Source organism: Neopsephotus bourkii, unplaced genomic scaffold, assembly GCF_033783945.1.
Source record: "Neopsephotus bourkii isolate Nb327-2 ecotype Australia unplaced genomic scaffold, CSIRO-AGI_Nbou_v1 NB_726, whole genome shotgun sequence".
NCBI classification, from domain to species: domain Eukaryota; kingdom Metazoa; phylum Chordata; class Aves; order Psittaciformes; family Psittacidae; genus Neopsephotus; species Neopsephotus bourkii.
In genome coordinates, this window is record NW_026901225.1 from 1 (window position 1) to 16,323 (window position 16,323).

Here is a 16,323-nt window from a genome sequence, read left to right on the forward strand (position 1 = left end):
TAAACAGCATAAAACTTCCTAGAAATGAACAAAACTGGGTTAGAAATGGCCAAGACTGGGTTTAGAAATAGTCAAGAAGGCTTCAAACAAGTTAGGAGGATGTAAAAATGGGTTTGAAATAGTAAAAATGGCATAAAACGAGTTAGAAATGGGCAAAACAGGGTTAGAAAGAGTCAAGGAAGCGTTAACAAAGAATAGAGGTATGCAAAAATGGGATAAAAATAGCCAAAAATGGCTTAAAATATTTTAGTAATGTCAAAACTGGGTTGGAAATGGCCGAAAAAGTCTTTGACAGTTTTACACAGAGGACAAAATTGTATAGAATTGGAAAAAAAGTTTAGAAATAGCCAATTCATGGCTTCAAACAGCTTAGAAGGAAGAAAAAATTGGCTACAAACATTTAAAAATATGTTAAAACGAATTAGAAATGAGCAAAATTAGGTTAGAAATGGTCAGAAATTGCTTAGAAATGGCCAGAAACAGCTTAAAATTTTCTAGAAATGAACAAAACTGGGTTAGAAATGGCCAAGACTGGGTTTAGAAATAGTCAAGAAGGCTTCAAACAGGTTAGGAAAAGGTAAAAATGGGTTAGAAATTGTAAAAATGGCTTAAAACGAGTTAGAAATGGGCAAAACAGGGTTACAAATAGTCCAGGAAGTGTTAACAAAGAATAGAGGTATGCAAAAATGGGTTAAAAATTGCCCAAAATGGCTTAAATTGTTTTAGTAATGTCAAAACTGGGTTGGAAATGGCCGAAAATGGAGTCAATATTTTAGACACTGGACAAAATTGAATAGAAATGGCAAAAAAGTTTAGAAATAGCCAATTCATGGCTTCAAACAGCTTAGAAGGAAGAAAAAATTCGTTACAAACATTTAAAAATATGTAAAAACGAATTAGAAATGAGCAAAATTAGGTTAGAAATGGTAAGAAATTGTATAGAAATAGCCAGAAACAGCATAAAACTTCCTAGAAATGAACAAAACTGGGTTAGAAATGGCCAAGACTGGGTTTAGAAATAGTCAAGAAGGCTTCAAACAAGTTAGGAGGATGTAAAAATGGGTTTGAAATAGTAAAAATGGCATAAAACGAGTTAGAAATGGGCAAAACAGGGTTAGAAAGAGTCAAGGAAGTGTTAACAAAGAATAGAGGTATGCAAAAATGGGATAAAAATAGCCAAAAATGGCTTAAAATATTTTAGTAATGTCAAAACTGGTTGGAAATGTCCAAAAATGGCTTTGAAATTTTTAGACAGAGGACAGACTTGCATAGAAATAGCAAGAAAAGTTTAGAAATAGCCAATTCACGGCTTCAAACAGCTTAGAAGGAAGAAAAAATTGGCTACAAACATTTAAAAATATGTTAAAACGAATTAGAAATGGGCAAAATTAGGTTAGAAATGGTCAGAAATTGCTTAGAAATGGCCAGAAACAGCTTAAAACTTTCTAGAAATGGGCAAAACTGGATTAGAAATTGTCGTGGTTTAACCCACAGCCAGACAGCTTGTTACCCACTCCCCCCCCTTCTTGCCCTCCCCCTACTCCTGGGGGAACGGAGAGGAGAATCAAAAAGAAATGCAACTCCCACGGCTTGAGATAAGAACAGTTTAGTAACTAAGGTACAATACGAATCACCACTGCTACCACCAACGACAACAATGATAAGAGAAAACAGCAAAGGAAAGGAGTACAATACCACGCGCCGAACCGCCAGTCCGACCCGGCCGACCCCCTCTCCTTCCGGGTTCCCCCCCAGTTCCCCCCTCGGCATGACGTGCTGTGGTATGGAATACCTCTTTGGTCAGTTTGGGTCAGGTGTCCTGTCTCTGCTTCCTCCCGGCCTCCCCTCCTCCCTGGCAGAGCATGAGACTCACAAAGTCCTTGGCCAAACCAAAACATCATTTTTATCAGCTTTGTTCCGAGCCCGAAAGTCAAAACACAGCACTGCACCAGCTACCAAGAAGGAGAAAAAATGACTGCTGCTGCTAAACCCAGGACATTATCCACCCCTTATTCCATACCATTCACGTCATGCTCAGATCCTACATTTTCAATATACCATCACTCCGATCTCAGTGCACTTCTATCTTAGTGCAAAGACTAGTCCCTATAAAGCTGCTGATTCCATCTGGTCCATGATGTCAGGCGCCATCTCTTGTAACAGTCTTTCAGAACAGGAGAGGCCGTGTGCAGTATCGGGTCGTTGCCTGCTGATGCTGATCATTCCCTTACTGTAGAACTTGTCTGGTTCTGTCAAAGTTCGTTCTCTCTTGGGATGATGGTTGGAGGGAAGTCAGGGCTAGTTGCTGGTGGCCTGAAGACATCTGGTTGATGGGCTATTAAAGTATTACACAGCAGGCAACAACATACAATTAAGTTCATTGGCTGTTTTCCCCTAAAATTAAATCCCCTTGAGGTACACATCGGACTTCCCCATCATCCTGCATTACCCACCAAGTGTATCCAGGTCCCTGAGCAAAAGCAATCCCACGAGTGGGTTTGCCTTTACTTGAAGCAGGAATAACCCAGACTGCCTTCCCCAGCAAATTCTTCATATGCACCACAGGAACTTTGTCCCCCTCTACAATATGTAAAAGTTCCGATTGGGCTGGGCCAGCTCTGTTGGCAGATCCTCTAGTGTTGACCAACCAGGTGGCCTTTGGTAAGTGTGTATCCCAATGCTTGAAAGTTCCCCCACCCATTGCTCTCAGTGTAGTTTTTAACAGCCCATTGTACCTTTCGATTTTCCCAGAGGCTGGTGCATGGTAGGGGATGTGATATACCCACTCAATGCCATGCTCTTTGGCCCAAGTGTCTACAAGGTTATTCCGGAAATGAGTCCCGTTGTCTGACTCAATTCTCTCTGGGGTGCCGTGTCGCCACAAAATGTGTTTCTCAAGGCCCAGGATAGTGTTCCGGGCAGTGGCATGGGGCACAGCGTACGTTTCCAGCCATCCGGTGGTTGCTTCCACCATGGTAAGCACATGGCGCTTACCTTGGCGGTTGGTGGCAGTGTGATATAATCAATCTGCCAGGCCTCCCCATATACCACCACCCCCAACCAAAAAACCCAACACACACACACCAAAACCCAACCATTGTTAAGTCCACCCCTCGATCACGGGCCCATCTATATGTTGCATCTCTGCCCTGATGGCCTGAAGTGTCATGGGCCCACCGGGCCAAAAATAATTCACTTTTATGTTGCCAATCTAAGTCCATCTGAGCCACTTCAATCTTAGCAGCTTTATCCACTTGTTGGTTGTTCTGGTGTTCCTCAGTGGCCCGACTCTTGGGTACATGGGCATCTACATGACGTACCTTCACCACCAGGTTTTGCACCCGGGCAGCAATATCTTTCCACAGTGCAGCAGCCCAGATAGGTTTACCTCTGCGTTGCCAGTTGCTCTGCTTCCATTGCTGCAACCACCCCCACAGGGCATTTGCCACCATCCATGAGTCAGTATAGAGATAAAGTACTGGCCACTTTTCTCGTTCAGCAATGTCCAGGGCCAGCTGGATGGCTTTCACCTCAGCAAACTGACTCGATTCACCCTCTCCTTCAGCAGTTTCTGCAACTTGTCAAAGAGGTATTCCATACAGCTGCCTTCCATCTCCGATGTTTTCCCACAATACGGCAGGACCCATCAGTAAACAAGGCATACTGCTTTTCACTTTCTGACAGCTGATTATATGGTGGGGCCTCTTCAGCACGCATCACCTCCTCCTCTGGTGACATTCCAAAATCTTTGCCCTCTGGCCAGTCCATGATGACTTCTAGAATGCCTGGACGACTGGGATTTCCTATTCGAGCTCGTTGTGTAATTAGTGCAGCCCATTTACTCCATGTAGCATCAAGTACATAATAATAAGGCAAAACAGACACTAAAAATTATTTCTCATTTCTTTTGGATTCTCTTTATTGAAATGCAATACTAAAGGAGATTTATAGGTGTAAGAAGTACTTTGCAGATGCAGCAATGGCTCAATACATCAGCTTGAAATAATCAAAACTATACTACCAGTTGCAAGGGAGCATAAACCTCAATGAATCAATTATCTTTTCAATTAGACAGAAAAAACAAACAAAAATTGGGGTTTTTTAGTATGAGCAAACCAAAGTACTGACACTTGGCATCACCCAAAGAAAACTGCTCTGCTGTGCTTCAAAGTTCAGCCATACCCACAACAGGGATTTTTAGGGAAAGCTTCCTATTGCTTTTGTCAGACTTCTGCTAAAAATACAACTGCCTGATGTTCCTCATCACAAACAATGTACATTCACTCAAACACACAAACAACCCACGGGCATTCACGAAGAGCAGAAAAAAGCTGAGGCCTAGTGCTGAGACAATAAATGCTGTTCACACAGGCTGGAACTTGAAAATCCAGAGGCACCAAGTGATCAATAAAGTGCATCCACATTTCACTGGTGCAATCAATGATACAGTAACCAAGAGAATAACTGTCGTTACCCACGTTCAAAACAATTAGAGAGTACAAACATAAATCCTGAAGAGAATTTATACATTCCTACATTGGACTTTCATGCCTTTACCCCTGGGCTTGGGGAGTGCCTCCTGACAGCAAGGGAAGAGCTCTTCCACTGCACAGCATCAACTGGCTGTTGCTAATGACGAACAGAAGAACCTAAATTGCTCACATACAACTTTTCTATTTCTCACTGACTTAAACAGTTCAGGCTAAGCTTTAGTTTTAAGATATTAGTTTGGACATATTGAGGATGGCAGCTCCAGCATTAAAGGCTTTCAGGAGAAAGAGCTTTACTTGAGAAAAACATAACATTTTATACAGACCCGTGGATCTTTCTGTAGAAGGGTATGTGGGACAGTTCCAGGTCTGGCTGCAACATCAATAGGATTGGAAGTCTAGAAATACCACAAGGAAAGACAACATTAATGAGGAACACAACACGTAACAGCAGCAGGAAGTGAAAAATGATACTTTAACATTTGCCTAAGCAATGAAGATAAACTTTTGAAAGAGGATAATCATTATAATATACTTCGTATTATTATTTCCATTTTCAAACTTTCATTCTCCACCAACTTCCCATTACTTCAGTTCAAAACACATGAGGGAACAGTGACTGTTAACACTGAAAAATCCACTACCAAAAACCTGATAAGCAACATATTTATGATACGGCATCTAAAGCAGTATTTGGAAGACCAGCTTGTGCTCTGCTCCTTATGGATACTGCACTGAAGTGGCTAAAGCTGCTAACCTGACTGACAGCACACAAAGCATCAGCCTCCTCAGTCACTGTGCAAGGATCTGAGCTCCATCCACAATGAAGTGTTACCATACAGACAGCAGCAAAAAGCAACATCCAGTTGACAAAATTAAAGCTTTTCCCATGATTTGAATGTAAATATTCAGCTAATGTAACAAAATGCAGCTTTGTGAGGAAAAAAAACAACCAAAACCCTACATTTAGACAGAGCTTCTTCCTACATTAAAATGAAGAAAAAAGAAATCAGCTCCAGTGTAACTAACAATTAAGTAACAGAGTTGTTAACAGTCTGATTACCATACATACGAAGAATTCCACTAATGAACTGCAATTTACATATTCAGTCATTACAGTGGATGGGCCAATTTAAGAAAGAAGGTGTCTTCTCTGCAGAAATTTCAGTCCTGATTTCAGTTTTTAGTTGCAAAGACTACAGACGACAGAGTATGATTTCCTCCCACTTATAAATCAAGAGTGACTTCATGAAAACAAAAGGGGAAAAAACCCAAGCTCATCACATTTATCTCTCCCAGCTACCACAAATGAGAGAACTAAATCAGTGTCTTGCATTGTGGTGGAGCTGTGAGGTAATTATGGAAATGAGTAAACAATAATGATCATGAGTTCTTAAGATCTTGATTATTACATGATCTTACATTAATGCACACTGAGAACTAATTATATTGCTTCTAAAGTTAACTATGCCATTCTGGAGAGTTTTTAAAATGTATGTAGATATACTGAGCAGCTCTGCTCTGGAGTCAGGCTGAGAGAGCTGAACTGGTTCAGTCTGGAGAAGAGAAGGCTCTGGGGAGACCTTAGAGCAGCTCCAGTGCCTAAAGGGGTTACAAGAAACCCGGAGAGGTGCTTTGGACAAGGGCCTGCAGGGACAGGCCAAGGAGAATGGCTTGAACCTGCCAGAGGGGAGACTGAGATGAGCTCTTAGGCAGAAGCTCTTCCCTGTGAGGGTGCTGAGGCGCTGGAACAGGGTGCCTGGAGAAGCTGTGGCTGCCCCATCCCTGGCAGTGTTCAAGGCCAGGTTGGACACAGGGACTTGGAGCAAGCTGCTGTAGTGGAAGGTGTCCCTGCCTGTGGCAGGGGTTGGAACTGGGTGAGTTTTAAGGTCCCTTCCAACCCAAACCATTCTATGATTCTGTGATTCAAAGTATCTGAATCTAATGAGAAATAACCTCTCTGTAGTAAGTTTGGGAAAACCCAGTTGTCCTCTGTGGAATTAGGTTGTAACTCAAGATGTCCACTGCTCCAGAATCTCAGCCACATGCTAACCCTAAACCTAACCTGGCTCATGACATCCATGTATTTGAGCAGTAACAGCTATACCAGTAACTCCCTTTCTTACCTTGGGTTGAAATGCTCCCTGTAGCGAGCCAAAGGGGCCAGTTGGAGGAATCATGGGAGGAATACCTGATACAGCTGGAGGATAGGAGTGAAACAGCTGGAACAGAAAGACAGAAGAACATAAATACAAGCGCATATCCAAAAGAAGAGAGGTTGAACAAGACAGGGAAAGCATTCCTGCATAATATTAGGGAAAATGGTACATGGAGAAAACTGAGAAGCATTGAAGAGTGATCTCACCGCAACAATGTTAGTTAAAGCAGTCAATGAAATGTTGACAAATGTCATGATGTTTAGAGCTTAAAAGCAGTTCCAGACTCATAAAGCCAGCAACCTGTCCCCTGGATTAGGCCATTATAGCATAAAAGAGACTTTATTATTCAATTATTAATTCTTAAATTGGATAGATGTTTTAAACGGCTTCAGTCTGCATGCCAGTTCAAGAGAGAAGGCAGAATACTGAGCCAAGGGAGACACAGAAATCTAGTGTTCAGTGGATGAAACCCCTGACAGGTTCTAGGATATTGTATCATTAAAACTCCATTAGTACATTAGGAATTTAATAGTGTATGTAGGAAATGAGGAAAACATGCACAACTCATACTTCATTAGCCTGTCTGAGAGGATATCCTGCCACAGCTAAGATTAACAGAGACAATCTGATTTGTTCAAATTATTTAAACAAAATATTAAGGCAGATATTCCCCCCATCTCCCATCTTTATCAAGACAGACTACTAAGCATAAAGCAGTGCACATCTCCACTGAGCTCCCTGATCCCAACGTATCTAAGAGAATTTAGACAAAAACCCGACCAGCTCTTCAGTACTAATGCAGAGAAACACAAGGGAAACAAGCAAGTAAACCTGAACATCAAACCATATCTTGTCCCCATGGTCCAGCTGCAAATCATACTCATGGTGTAACAGTTACCTTGCCCAATTCCAGGGAAAATGCTGAGGTTACACACAAAATTGCTGTCTTGGGGGCTCAGAGCATCACACTCCAAAGACGTGCTCACTGTGAAGGCTCAGGATCTAAGAGGGAATGGCTACTAACTCCACTGGTACTGCCACCCAAAAACCTAATGTGGTTCTCTGGCCAATCAAAATTCACCTCTCAACACAGCTGACCAAAAAGCAATCTACTGTAGGCTACTTTTAAGATCAAAATAAATGAGTTAATGGCCAACTGAACAGAAGCAGGACTGGGCAAAGACTGGCCATGTGGAGTGGGCAAACACTGGGAAAATCACATCCCAGGGTAAATCTGTATCATAAAGTTCTGATGAATTTGTTTATGCCAGGCTTTTTCTACACATTTTTCTTTCCACTTGCTTATCTTGCAAGCTCAGTTTCATATTATGTTTACTGAAGGCTGAAAAAACTATTTCAGTATTTTAGAGATACCTAAAGCTTTTCACTGTTTAAAAGCATGGTATCGAGTCTCCTTCCATTCACATTTCTATTGTTGTTCTTAATTCTATTTAATTTGGACCTGCTCCATTCAATGATGCAGAAAACATTTTGAGATTAGCTGATACTGAACTGTAGGCATTTGAGAAATCATTAAGAGACACATGTCCTCATTTACAATAACTTCTAATGAGTAAAATGTGCTTTAAATCCTCCAGATCTTCTACGCTTAATTCTGTGTGTAATGGACTAATTCCAAATGACGGGAAGAGATACAATATTGACTATTCTATTGGCTATGACAAATAATGAGGAATGCTTTCCTTGGAGTTTTATAGCAACTGGTGAGTTAATCAAACATCACCTTTTCTCAAGGTCAGAATTATTAATAAAATATAAATATGGGATCTCCAGGATCTCTCTGTATCAGTTCAATTCCTCCAGCTTTCCAAAGACATCTTTCACAGTCAGTGTTCCCTTTCTCCCCAGCATCCCTTCTTCTTTGAGCAGCATTTTTCCCTTCTAACTTTCTTCAGGGCACAATGCAGTAACCACAGCTTTCATATGGCCCAGTGCATTTTAGTGTAAAACTACACCTGGCATCAACTGTAGATAAAAGTAATGCCTCACTGCGCTACAGTAAGCCCCCCTCCAGGAGAAACAACTGAAAATCAAAGACACCAAGGAAGAAAACTGGTTTATAACTCTACAGCAGCTTCTCTGTGAGCTGCATTCCCTGTTCTGAAGTAAATTAACTCTCAAACAGACCTTGTTCTACAAAGTTCACTTTAAAAACATTGCCAGATTTTTTGAAGTGTCTGAATTTGTGGTGTGGATGCCACTGAAAGTGTGATTTTTGACACTGCAGCTGCTCAGGACACTGCTGCAAGCAGTTCCTGTTACTTATCGAATCTGTGGTCAGACCAGAAGAGGTTACTGACATACCCTGGCTAGTATGGCTCTGCTGTAGTTTAAGACAGACTTAATCCAAGGTAGCCTGTAGCTATCACATTGATCTTCTGGTATTAGCTTGCTACATATCCATAAAACGCAATAGTGAATATTTTGCAAGCACTTTGCAAGGACAAACCTTTCCTGAAGGAAAGGCAGGGGAGACACAATGGAAAGGATCTTTGCCAAGTTCATGGCTCACCGGCTAACAGAGAACAACATGAAGCCTTTTCTAGTTTTAAAGGGGTAATACCATGACCTTTACAATTCAGGTAGCTGCCAGATTTGTAAGAGATTCTGTCACTGAATGTGAAAAGCATATATAGTCAAAGACTTTAGCAATGTTTCCTAGATTTCATGTCAATGTCTGTGCTTCATTTGTCTAAAATCCATTTACCTATTTCCCATGACCATGTTCTTACTTAAATCAACATGACACATGGATGATCTTGTTGAATCCATGTAAAGCTCAGCAAGTGTGTAGTTTTGCAAACAACAATGCAAATGAGCAGTATTACCCTTTTGAGCAAAAGTGGTTAGCACAGACTGAAACGTTTGCCTAATACTCCTAGAGCTCTGATCCTGCAAACAACACAGTTAAAGTTACTCGAATGAGGTATCAGAAATTAATAGGACTACTCACATGTACTACAGGGATAAGTTTTTAGTAGGAACTGTGTTGAATGAGGACAGCAGAAAGCATCATGCTATCATTTTAACCAGTTTTGTTTGCCCAGTTCCACTTCTAAGCAAAACCAACACATAAAGCCAAGTGCTTTGCAGATTTCTGAGTGCTGATGCAGTACACCTTCTCTCATCAAAATATCGCTATTGGATGTAGACATTCTTGTCATATGCAACCAGATCCCTGGCTCTGCCAATCATATGAAGGAAATGCAACCCATATTTCAGCAGCAAATGAATCAGTAGATTCAAATTCTCAAGAGCAGAAGCTTGGCAATTAACTGGAATATTAAAATTCAGTTCATCTTAAAACATAGCATTTTTTGGTAGCTCTTAGATAAACTTGTCTAGTGCTTAGCTGGATTCATGTTGCTTTCATCAAACAGAGCTTTCGGGAACATAAGCCAGTGGATCAGATGTGCCTTTGAAATCTGAAGAATACGACAAGTTTTCAGATTTTATAAAACAAAATATGATATATTAGGAAAACGATTAGATTACCTATCCCTGAGGGATTTGTATGATAGATTGTCATTTCAAGTTTCTTAGGAAGAAGATCAGTCTAAGGGTTTGTGGCACAACTGAAAGACCATGATGAAATTACTGCTCTATCCTGCTTCATGTAACAGTCAGCTCTTCTGCCTCATCTTTTTCACATCAAACCTGTCTTCAAATGGTACATGAGCAAGAGATCTTTTGATTGGAAAAGCTGATACTGCATCTTTATCAGAAACAAGCACCATGAACGCAAGCCTTCAAAAGCCAAAGCGACCAAGAACAGTAATGGTAAATCCTGGAGTGATGATTAGGGAGAGATTCGACACTGTGCTGCTGACTGAGTGGTGATCCCAACCCACCACAAAAAAAGCAGTTAAGTCAGTTTTAACAGAGTAATAAAACTCACACTGTGACGGTAGAAGGGGTCAACTTTTGTAGGGTATTTGTCAAACTGCAAAGGGATCAAAGCACAAACTAGTTACTTTATATTTCCTTGCTTTAGTTCTGTTGGTAAAATAAAAGACTACTTCTCTATTTGGCAACCAATAGAGAGGTAAAAATAAGCAGAAAATTAAGTTTCCAATGAAACTGTTGGGGATTTTTCTTTCTTCAAAGTAAACCAAGGTCTTTATGAGACAGGGAGAGGGAGGCACCAGAGTGCATCACTCTGAAGCGCTGGCAAGCCCCAAGCATGACTGCTGTTTTAGCCCCTGTGCTGCCCCTGAACCTACCGTAATGAAGGGACAGCCAGCCCTTCTCCTGCCCAATCACACCTGGGCAGCAGCATCCTCCTGTCCCAACAACCTGGCAAATCTGAAACGTTTGTAATAAAGAATAGAGTTGTGCTCTACTTATCCTCACATTTCTGCCTGGGGTACGCACCATGGGTGGTGCTGGCGTCGGCATGATGGCAGTGGGTGGGATGGCGTGCGGGAAAGGCGTGAAGGTGTGCTGGTGTGTGTGTTGGTGTGTGTGCTGGTGCTGGTGCTGGTGTTGGTGGAACTCGGTCCTCAGGTACGGTGGTGGGCCCAGTGAGGCCCCGCGGTCTGCGCTCTGCGAGGCCAGAAAGCGCGTGTTTAGTTCCTGACGGAGGAGGTCTTGTTCTGGAACACAAACAGTAAAACTCAGTTTTACTCAGGGACTCTCAAAGACCTTGTGCCACTTACTGTTTGCTGGCTGCAGTAGCAACGCTGTGTGTAAAGCTTCCTGGTGGTAAATTATGTCACTGCACAGGGGGAAAAAAAGCTCCCTTGGATCTTCCCCAAAGGCCTGAGAGGCAGAAGAATGCCTCCATTTCCCTTCTCTCACCACGTCTGTCTTCACTACGGCATTCCTCTGAGCATTAACCTAAGGGTTCTCCCTAAATACGGGCATAGTCCTAAACAGGTGAGGAGCTTGAGTGAGTAAACATCAGGTGATTACTGCTAATGTGAGTAATGCTCCATTTTCTTCCCTTAGCTCCCTTTCAGTGACCTGGGAGAAGCAGACCATTTTACATCTCCCACAATCAAAGTACAGAAGAGCACAATTTTCTCCACCGATAAAAATCTCTGCATCTCACCCCCAAATCCTGCACGTACACGAGCTTAGGACCACTGTGTGCACAGCCACAGGAGACCTTCCCTCTAGGCAGGGAAGCAATGCTAACTGCAGACCACAACCGCAGTGAAGAAGTTCGCTAAGGGAGTCACAGATCCTCTGTGGGCACATTATGAACTCTAGTGTGTTCTTACCATGGGGAGAAAGAAAACACACATGGAAAAGCCACAGCCCTCCAAAAATATTAATTCCCAGGGCAGAAGAAATGTCTTGGGGTATGTGTAGGTGTTCCTTAGCTTTGATATCTCTCCAAACCATTCAGCAATGGGTACAGCCTCCACCCAATCAACTGCCCTCATCAAATGGCCCAAACTGACTTATTCTGACTAAACCCAGAGAACTGGTTTCCCACTCAGAGCGTGATCTGCCCATCTCTCACCTGAGTAAGTGCTCCCAGCAGGGTGTCCTGGAACCTGCAGCGTCCCCGATGTCAGTGGTGGTGGAGGAGGCAGGGCCGTAGGAGGGGCAAACATATTGGGGTGATGAGGGTGCGCGGGGGGCTGCAGGGTGGGTGTGAAGGTGTGCAGGGGGCTGTGGCTGGGCAGAGACAGGGGGAACGGTGATGCTGAGGGGTGGTGGGAGATGTGAGGAGGAGGGGCCTGAGTCTTGGCAGGAGTGCTGCTTCTGCTGCTGCTGTTAATGAGAGGAAAAGCAATTAAGCATTGCATGGAAGAGGGAAAAGCTCCAAATATACACATCTACAACCCCACCAGGCTATGCCCAGCTCATGTTAACACATTACTAATGTCAGTTATATATTACAAATGTCAGTTATATATTACAAATTCAAGTTGCTCTTCTACTTTTCTAGCAATACCACTGAGATACTCCTTTCTCTAACCATCTGCTTTTACTTCCTATGGTCTCTCCACACTGAAACCCAAGTTACACTCTCCTCCGCTGTAAGAGGTTGATATTCTGTCCTCCACCAACACAGGAATGATACACAAAGGAGTAATCATCCCTCTGCATTCATTACTTAATTATCAGGTCCTTTCTACATGACTGCTTCTGATTCATGTTTTCAGGCAAATGAAGCTCAAAATCAGTGATCACTGCATTAATATAGGTTTAATTTTTTTTTCCCTATGACTTAGTAAGATGAAAGACTGCAGAGAATGTGAAACAAAGCTGAGAAGGTAAATGGATACAAGCTTCTTGTGCAGATAATGCCTCTCTACCTCCACAATAGACAGAGATAAGACAAGTCAGCAAAGTATTTGTGATTACACTGGTTGCAATTCTTCAGGTTTCACATCCTACTAATGAGTATTTAAAATATATTCACCTAATGCTTAATTCTACTTGTCATTATTTCAAGTAACAACATGCTGCTATTGCAGTGATTTTGAAAGACAAGCAATACCAACTTGGTTAAAAATAAATCAAAGTCTTAAACACCTCCCAGTCTTCAGTGAAACCATGAAGCAACCATAATGCTGGTTCACCAGGTCTCGAAAATGCACAAGCTGCCTGTGGGATTTGGGGAAAGACAACCTTGTGCTGGCAGCATTAACTTAGGGTAAGGGAGAGCTCAGGTCCCTTCTCACAGGCCTCACGGGCTCCTATGAACTCGTGGCTTAGCCTCTCTGATCAACTCTGTCACCCCCCCAATAAAAGCTGAGGTTTATCTCACTGTGGCCATGTGAAGAGAAAAATGCTGGAGACTGCAAAGTGTCAGCAGTGAGGAAAAAATTCAGCTTTAAAGTCATTGGGGTGAGACGGTCTGTGCCAGGCTGTCACCAGGCAAACAGCAGCTGTGCCGTACTTCTCACTCCAGGGTATGTCTGTAGTTGGAGAAATGGAAGTCTTCAAGGCCAACTTGGAGGGGTCTTTGAGCAACCTGGCCTAGCGGAATATGTCCCTGCCCATAGCAGGGTGTTGGAACCAAATGATCTTGAGGTCCTTCCAACCCAAACCATTGTATGATTCTGTGATCACCACCAAACAGCAAATCAGCATGGGCATCAGTGCGCTCGTGGTTCCGTTCACCTACCTTAAGCTGTTGAGGCTTAAACTGCTGCTGTTATAGGCAGAGAGTGGCTGTGAGAGGCTCTGCGAGGCCGGATGTGGCTGCACCGGGGGCAGGTTGGGGTGCGCTGGCTGCACCGGTGACTGTGGCCGTGGTGGGTGCTGTGCTGGCGGCTGCGGCACTGGCGGGCGCGTGGCTTCCTCCGGCACTGGCGGCTGCGGCACCGGCACTGGCGGGGCAGGAGCCTCTGGCCGCGGGGCCAGCGCGGGGCTGGGGCACGGTGCCTCGGGCTGCGGCTCCAACTGTGGCTGGGCCAGAGGCTGGCTCACCTGAGGACAAGGGTCTTTAGGCACCACAGGCTCAAGTATTGGGTCTTTGCTGCTGTCCTGGCTCTTCTCTTGGCTCCTTTCTAATCCTGATATTTTCGGGACAGCTGGGGCCCTAGCACCAGGGTCGTCATTTTCAGTTAGCGCACTGACTCCTAACTCTTTATCTGCAACAACAGAAGAGAGAGAAAACAGTCACATGAGCAACAAAATGGGCAAAACCGAACTAAGTGGTGTGCCAGAGGTGCACTCTGGGCAGCTCCATGTTGTTTTCATCAAGGACTGTGACAACGTGAGACCAAATCAAATCCAAACTCACTTCCAGCAGCTTCCCTAATCCTCAAGTCCTTCTCCTAATACTTCTATTTTAACATAAGGAGGAAGTTTCTGGCTGTCTTCATTAATATATAAAAAAGCAAGCACAGTGCAGTGGTTCAAACTCTTGAGGCAGAACCTCCCCAAAATCCCCACCTCTGCCTGCAGGAAAATACCAGGAGGGTTGTGCTTTGCTTTGGTCTGTCTCTGTGGCACAATACACACCAGGTCCTCCCCACTTGCCTCCTGGGTCTGCTCTCCTATGGATCCATTTCCCAACTTGCCCTACAACCATGCAAGAGCTTCATAGATTTTAAAGAAAACTCAGATTTGCATAATAATTGCATGATTCCATGTTCCAAGGCCATGAACAGTGATGATGGATTCCCATAGGTAATATCATAGCATAGGTAATAACATCTGTATGTGTATTTGGCAAAATCAGTCCTTAAATGATCACATAAACACCACTGAAATGATCTGTTGAATCATGGAAGCACAAAGCACTGCAGGGCAAGGGGCAGAGATCCACACGAAGCCAGGATTCACGTGTTTTCCACTTGGAGAGCTGCTCATCTTCTAGGAGCATCCCTTTATCCCTATCTACTATGATACATTCACTCCAGTGCCTGGGCTGTCAATTGAACAGAAGAAAAAAGTCACTTCTGGAGTGTACCAGTCTGTACCAGGCACAGAGGCTTCTCCATGAATTTGGATCAGAAGACTACGGGGGCAAAGTGGGACTCCAGAGAAATAAAAAGAATTACTCTGCTGTATACCCAAGGTCTATCTCACTGCAATTAAATTGCAGGTTCTAAATAAAGGAAACTCCATTTGCATTAATTCTTTGGATCAATCCCATCTGAGTAAGCATTACTGAAAGTTCGCCAGTGTGATCACCACATGTGTTAAGGCAGGTCCCCAAGGAGGAAGGAAATGAGCAGCAGTTTGTTCAGGAATAGGTGGATCTGTGTCCCTACACCTTAAAGATGTACAAGTTACGATATTCCTATTTCTTGTCTGTCAGAAAGGCATCATAATGAGGCTTTGAGGGCTCAGCCTTGTCATCAGAAATCCCCACAAGATGAACACAGGAGATGGGCTGAACAGCCCACAGAGGTGATACTATGGGGACCACCCTGCACTCTGTGCATTCATTACAGCTTTTCATTTGATGTTTTTCATGTCTCTCATGTGTGTAACATTTATTCTGCACATGTCTCTGTGGGGAGTTTGCTCCTCATGCCATCGCTCCTCCTCCCCTGGAGAAAAGGGCTATGAATCCCAGTGTCTCCTGGGTGTTCTTTGCTGCTGCTGCATACATCTTCATTACATCTCCCCTTAAGTACTGTCCCTGTTAGTCCACAGCTTAGAAAATGCTGTGTTTAGTAGATAATGTTATTCCAAACATCAAACACAATGTGTGCAGCCTCTCCCTCTCTCTATCTGCACCTATGCTATACCCCAAACAGTGCCAGATGTGCAGAAGTCTCTAACCCCAGAATGCCTGGTACATGCATCCCCACATGGCTGATAATTATGATACATGAATCAGAAAGAGTCCTTCATCTCACAGTATCTATTTAGGGAGGTGAAATCCCACATCAGTGATGAACACTACCAATTACATGTTTCATAAGGAGGGCTCAACAACTTCATCAACACTACTTCAAGGTCATACATACAAGATTACTCCTCTCCTACCAGTATGTCTTCGCACATCGCATCTCTGAATGTTGACTGACAAGCTCAGTATTAAAACTAAGGGATAAAAAAACCTTTCACATCACTATGACACAGAGAACCCAGTTACACAGCTTTTCAAGCTTGGTGATCCATCATGGGAATTCACCTCCAGCTTCCAGCTGAAGAAGAAAGCAAGCAAGCAACTTTATTTTATGGCAGTCTCCATCCTCTATTTTGGATCAAGTGCAATGACTCCATTAGAA

The 16,323-nt window shown here is 43.3% G+C and overlaps 1 protein-coding gene across 1 annotated transcript in view; it reads right to left on the reverse strand.

The window, feature by feature from the left end:
* Positions 1-3,920: 3,920 nt before the first annotated feature.
* Positions 3,921-16,323, reverse strand: part of LOC133212646 (autism susceptibility gene 2 protein-like) — a 213,681-nt gene continuing 201,278 nt past the window's right edge. The window contains exons 4-9 of the mRNA XM_061354294.1: positions 13,758-14,226; positions 12,141-12,394; positions 11,045-11,265; positions 10,569-10,613; positions 6,617-6,712; positions 3,921-4,888 (exon numbers count right to left, since the gene is read on the reverse strand). Of these exons, the coding sequence (XP_061210278.1) occupies positions 4,784-4,888; positions 6,617-6,712; positions 10,569-10,613; positions 11,045-11,265; positions 12,141-12,394; positions 13,758-14,226 (1,190 nt within the window). The 3' untranslated portion in view covers positions 3,921-4,783. The remainder of the gene's footprint in view (positions 4,889-6,616; positions 6,713-10,568; positions 10,614-11,044; positions 11,266-12,140; positions 12,395-13,757; positions 14,227-16,323) is intronic.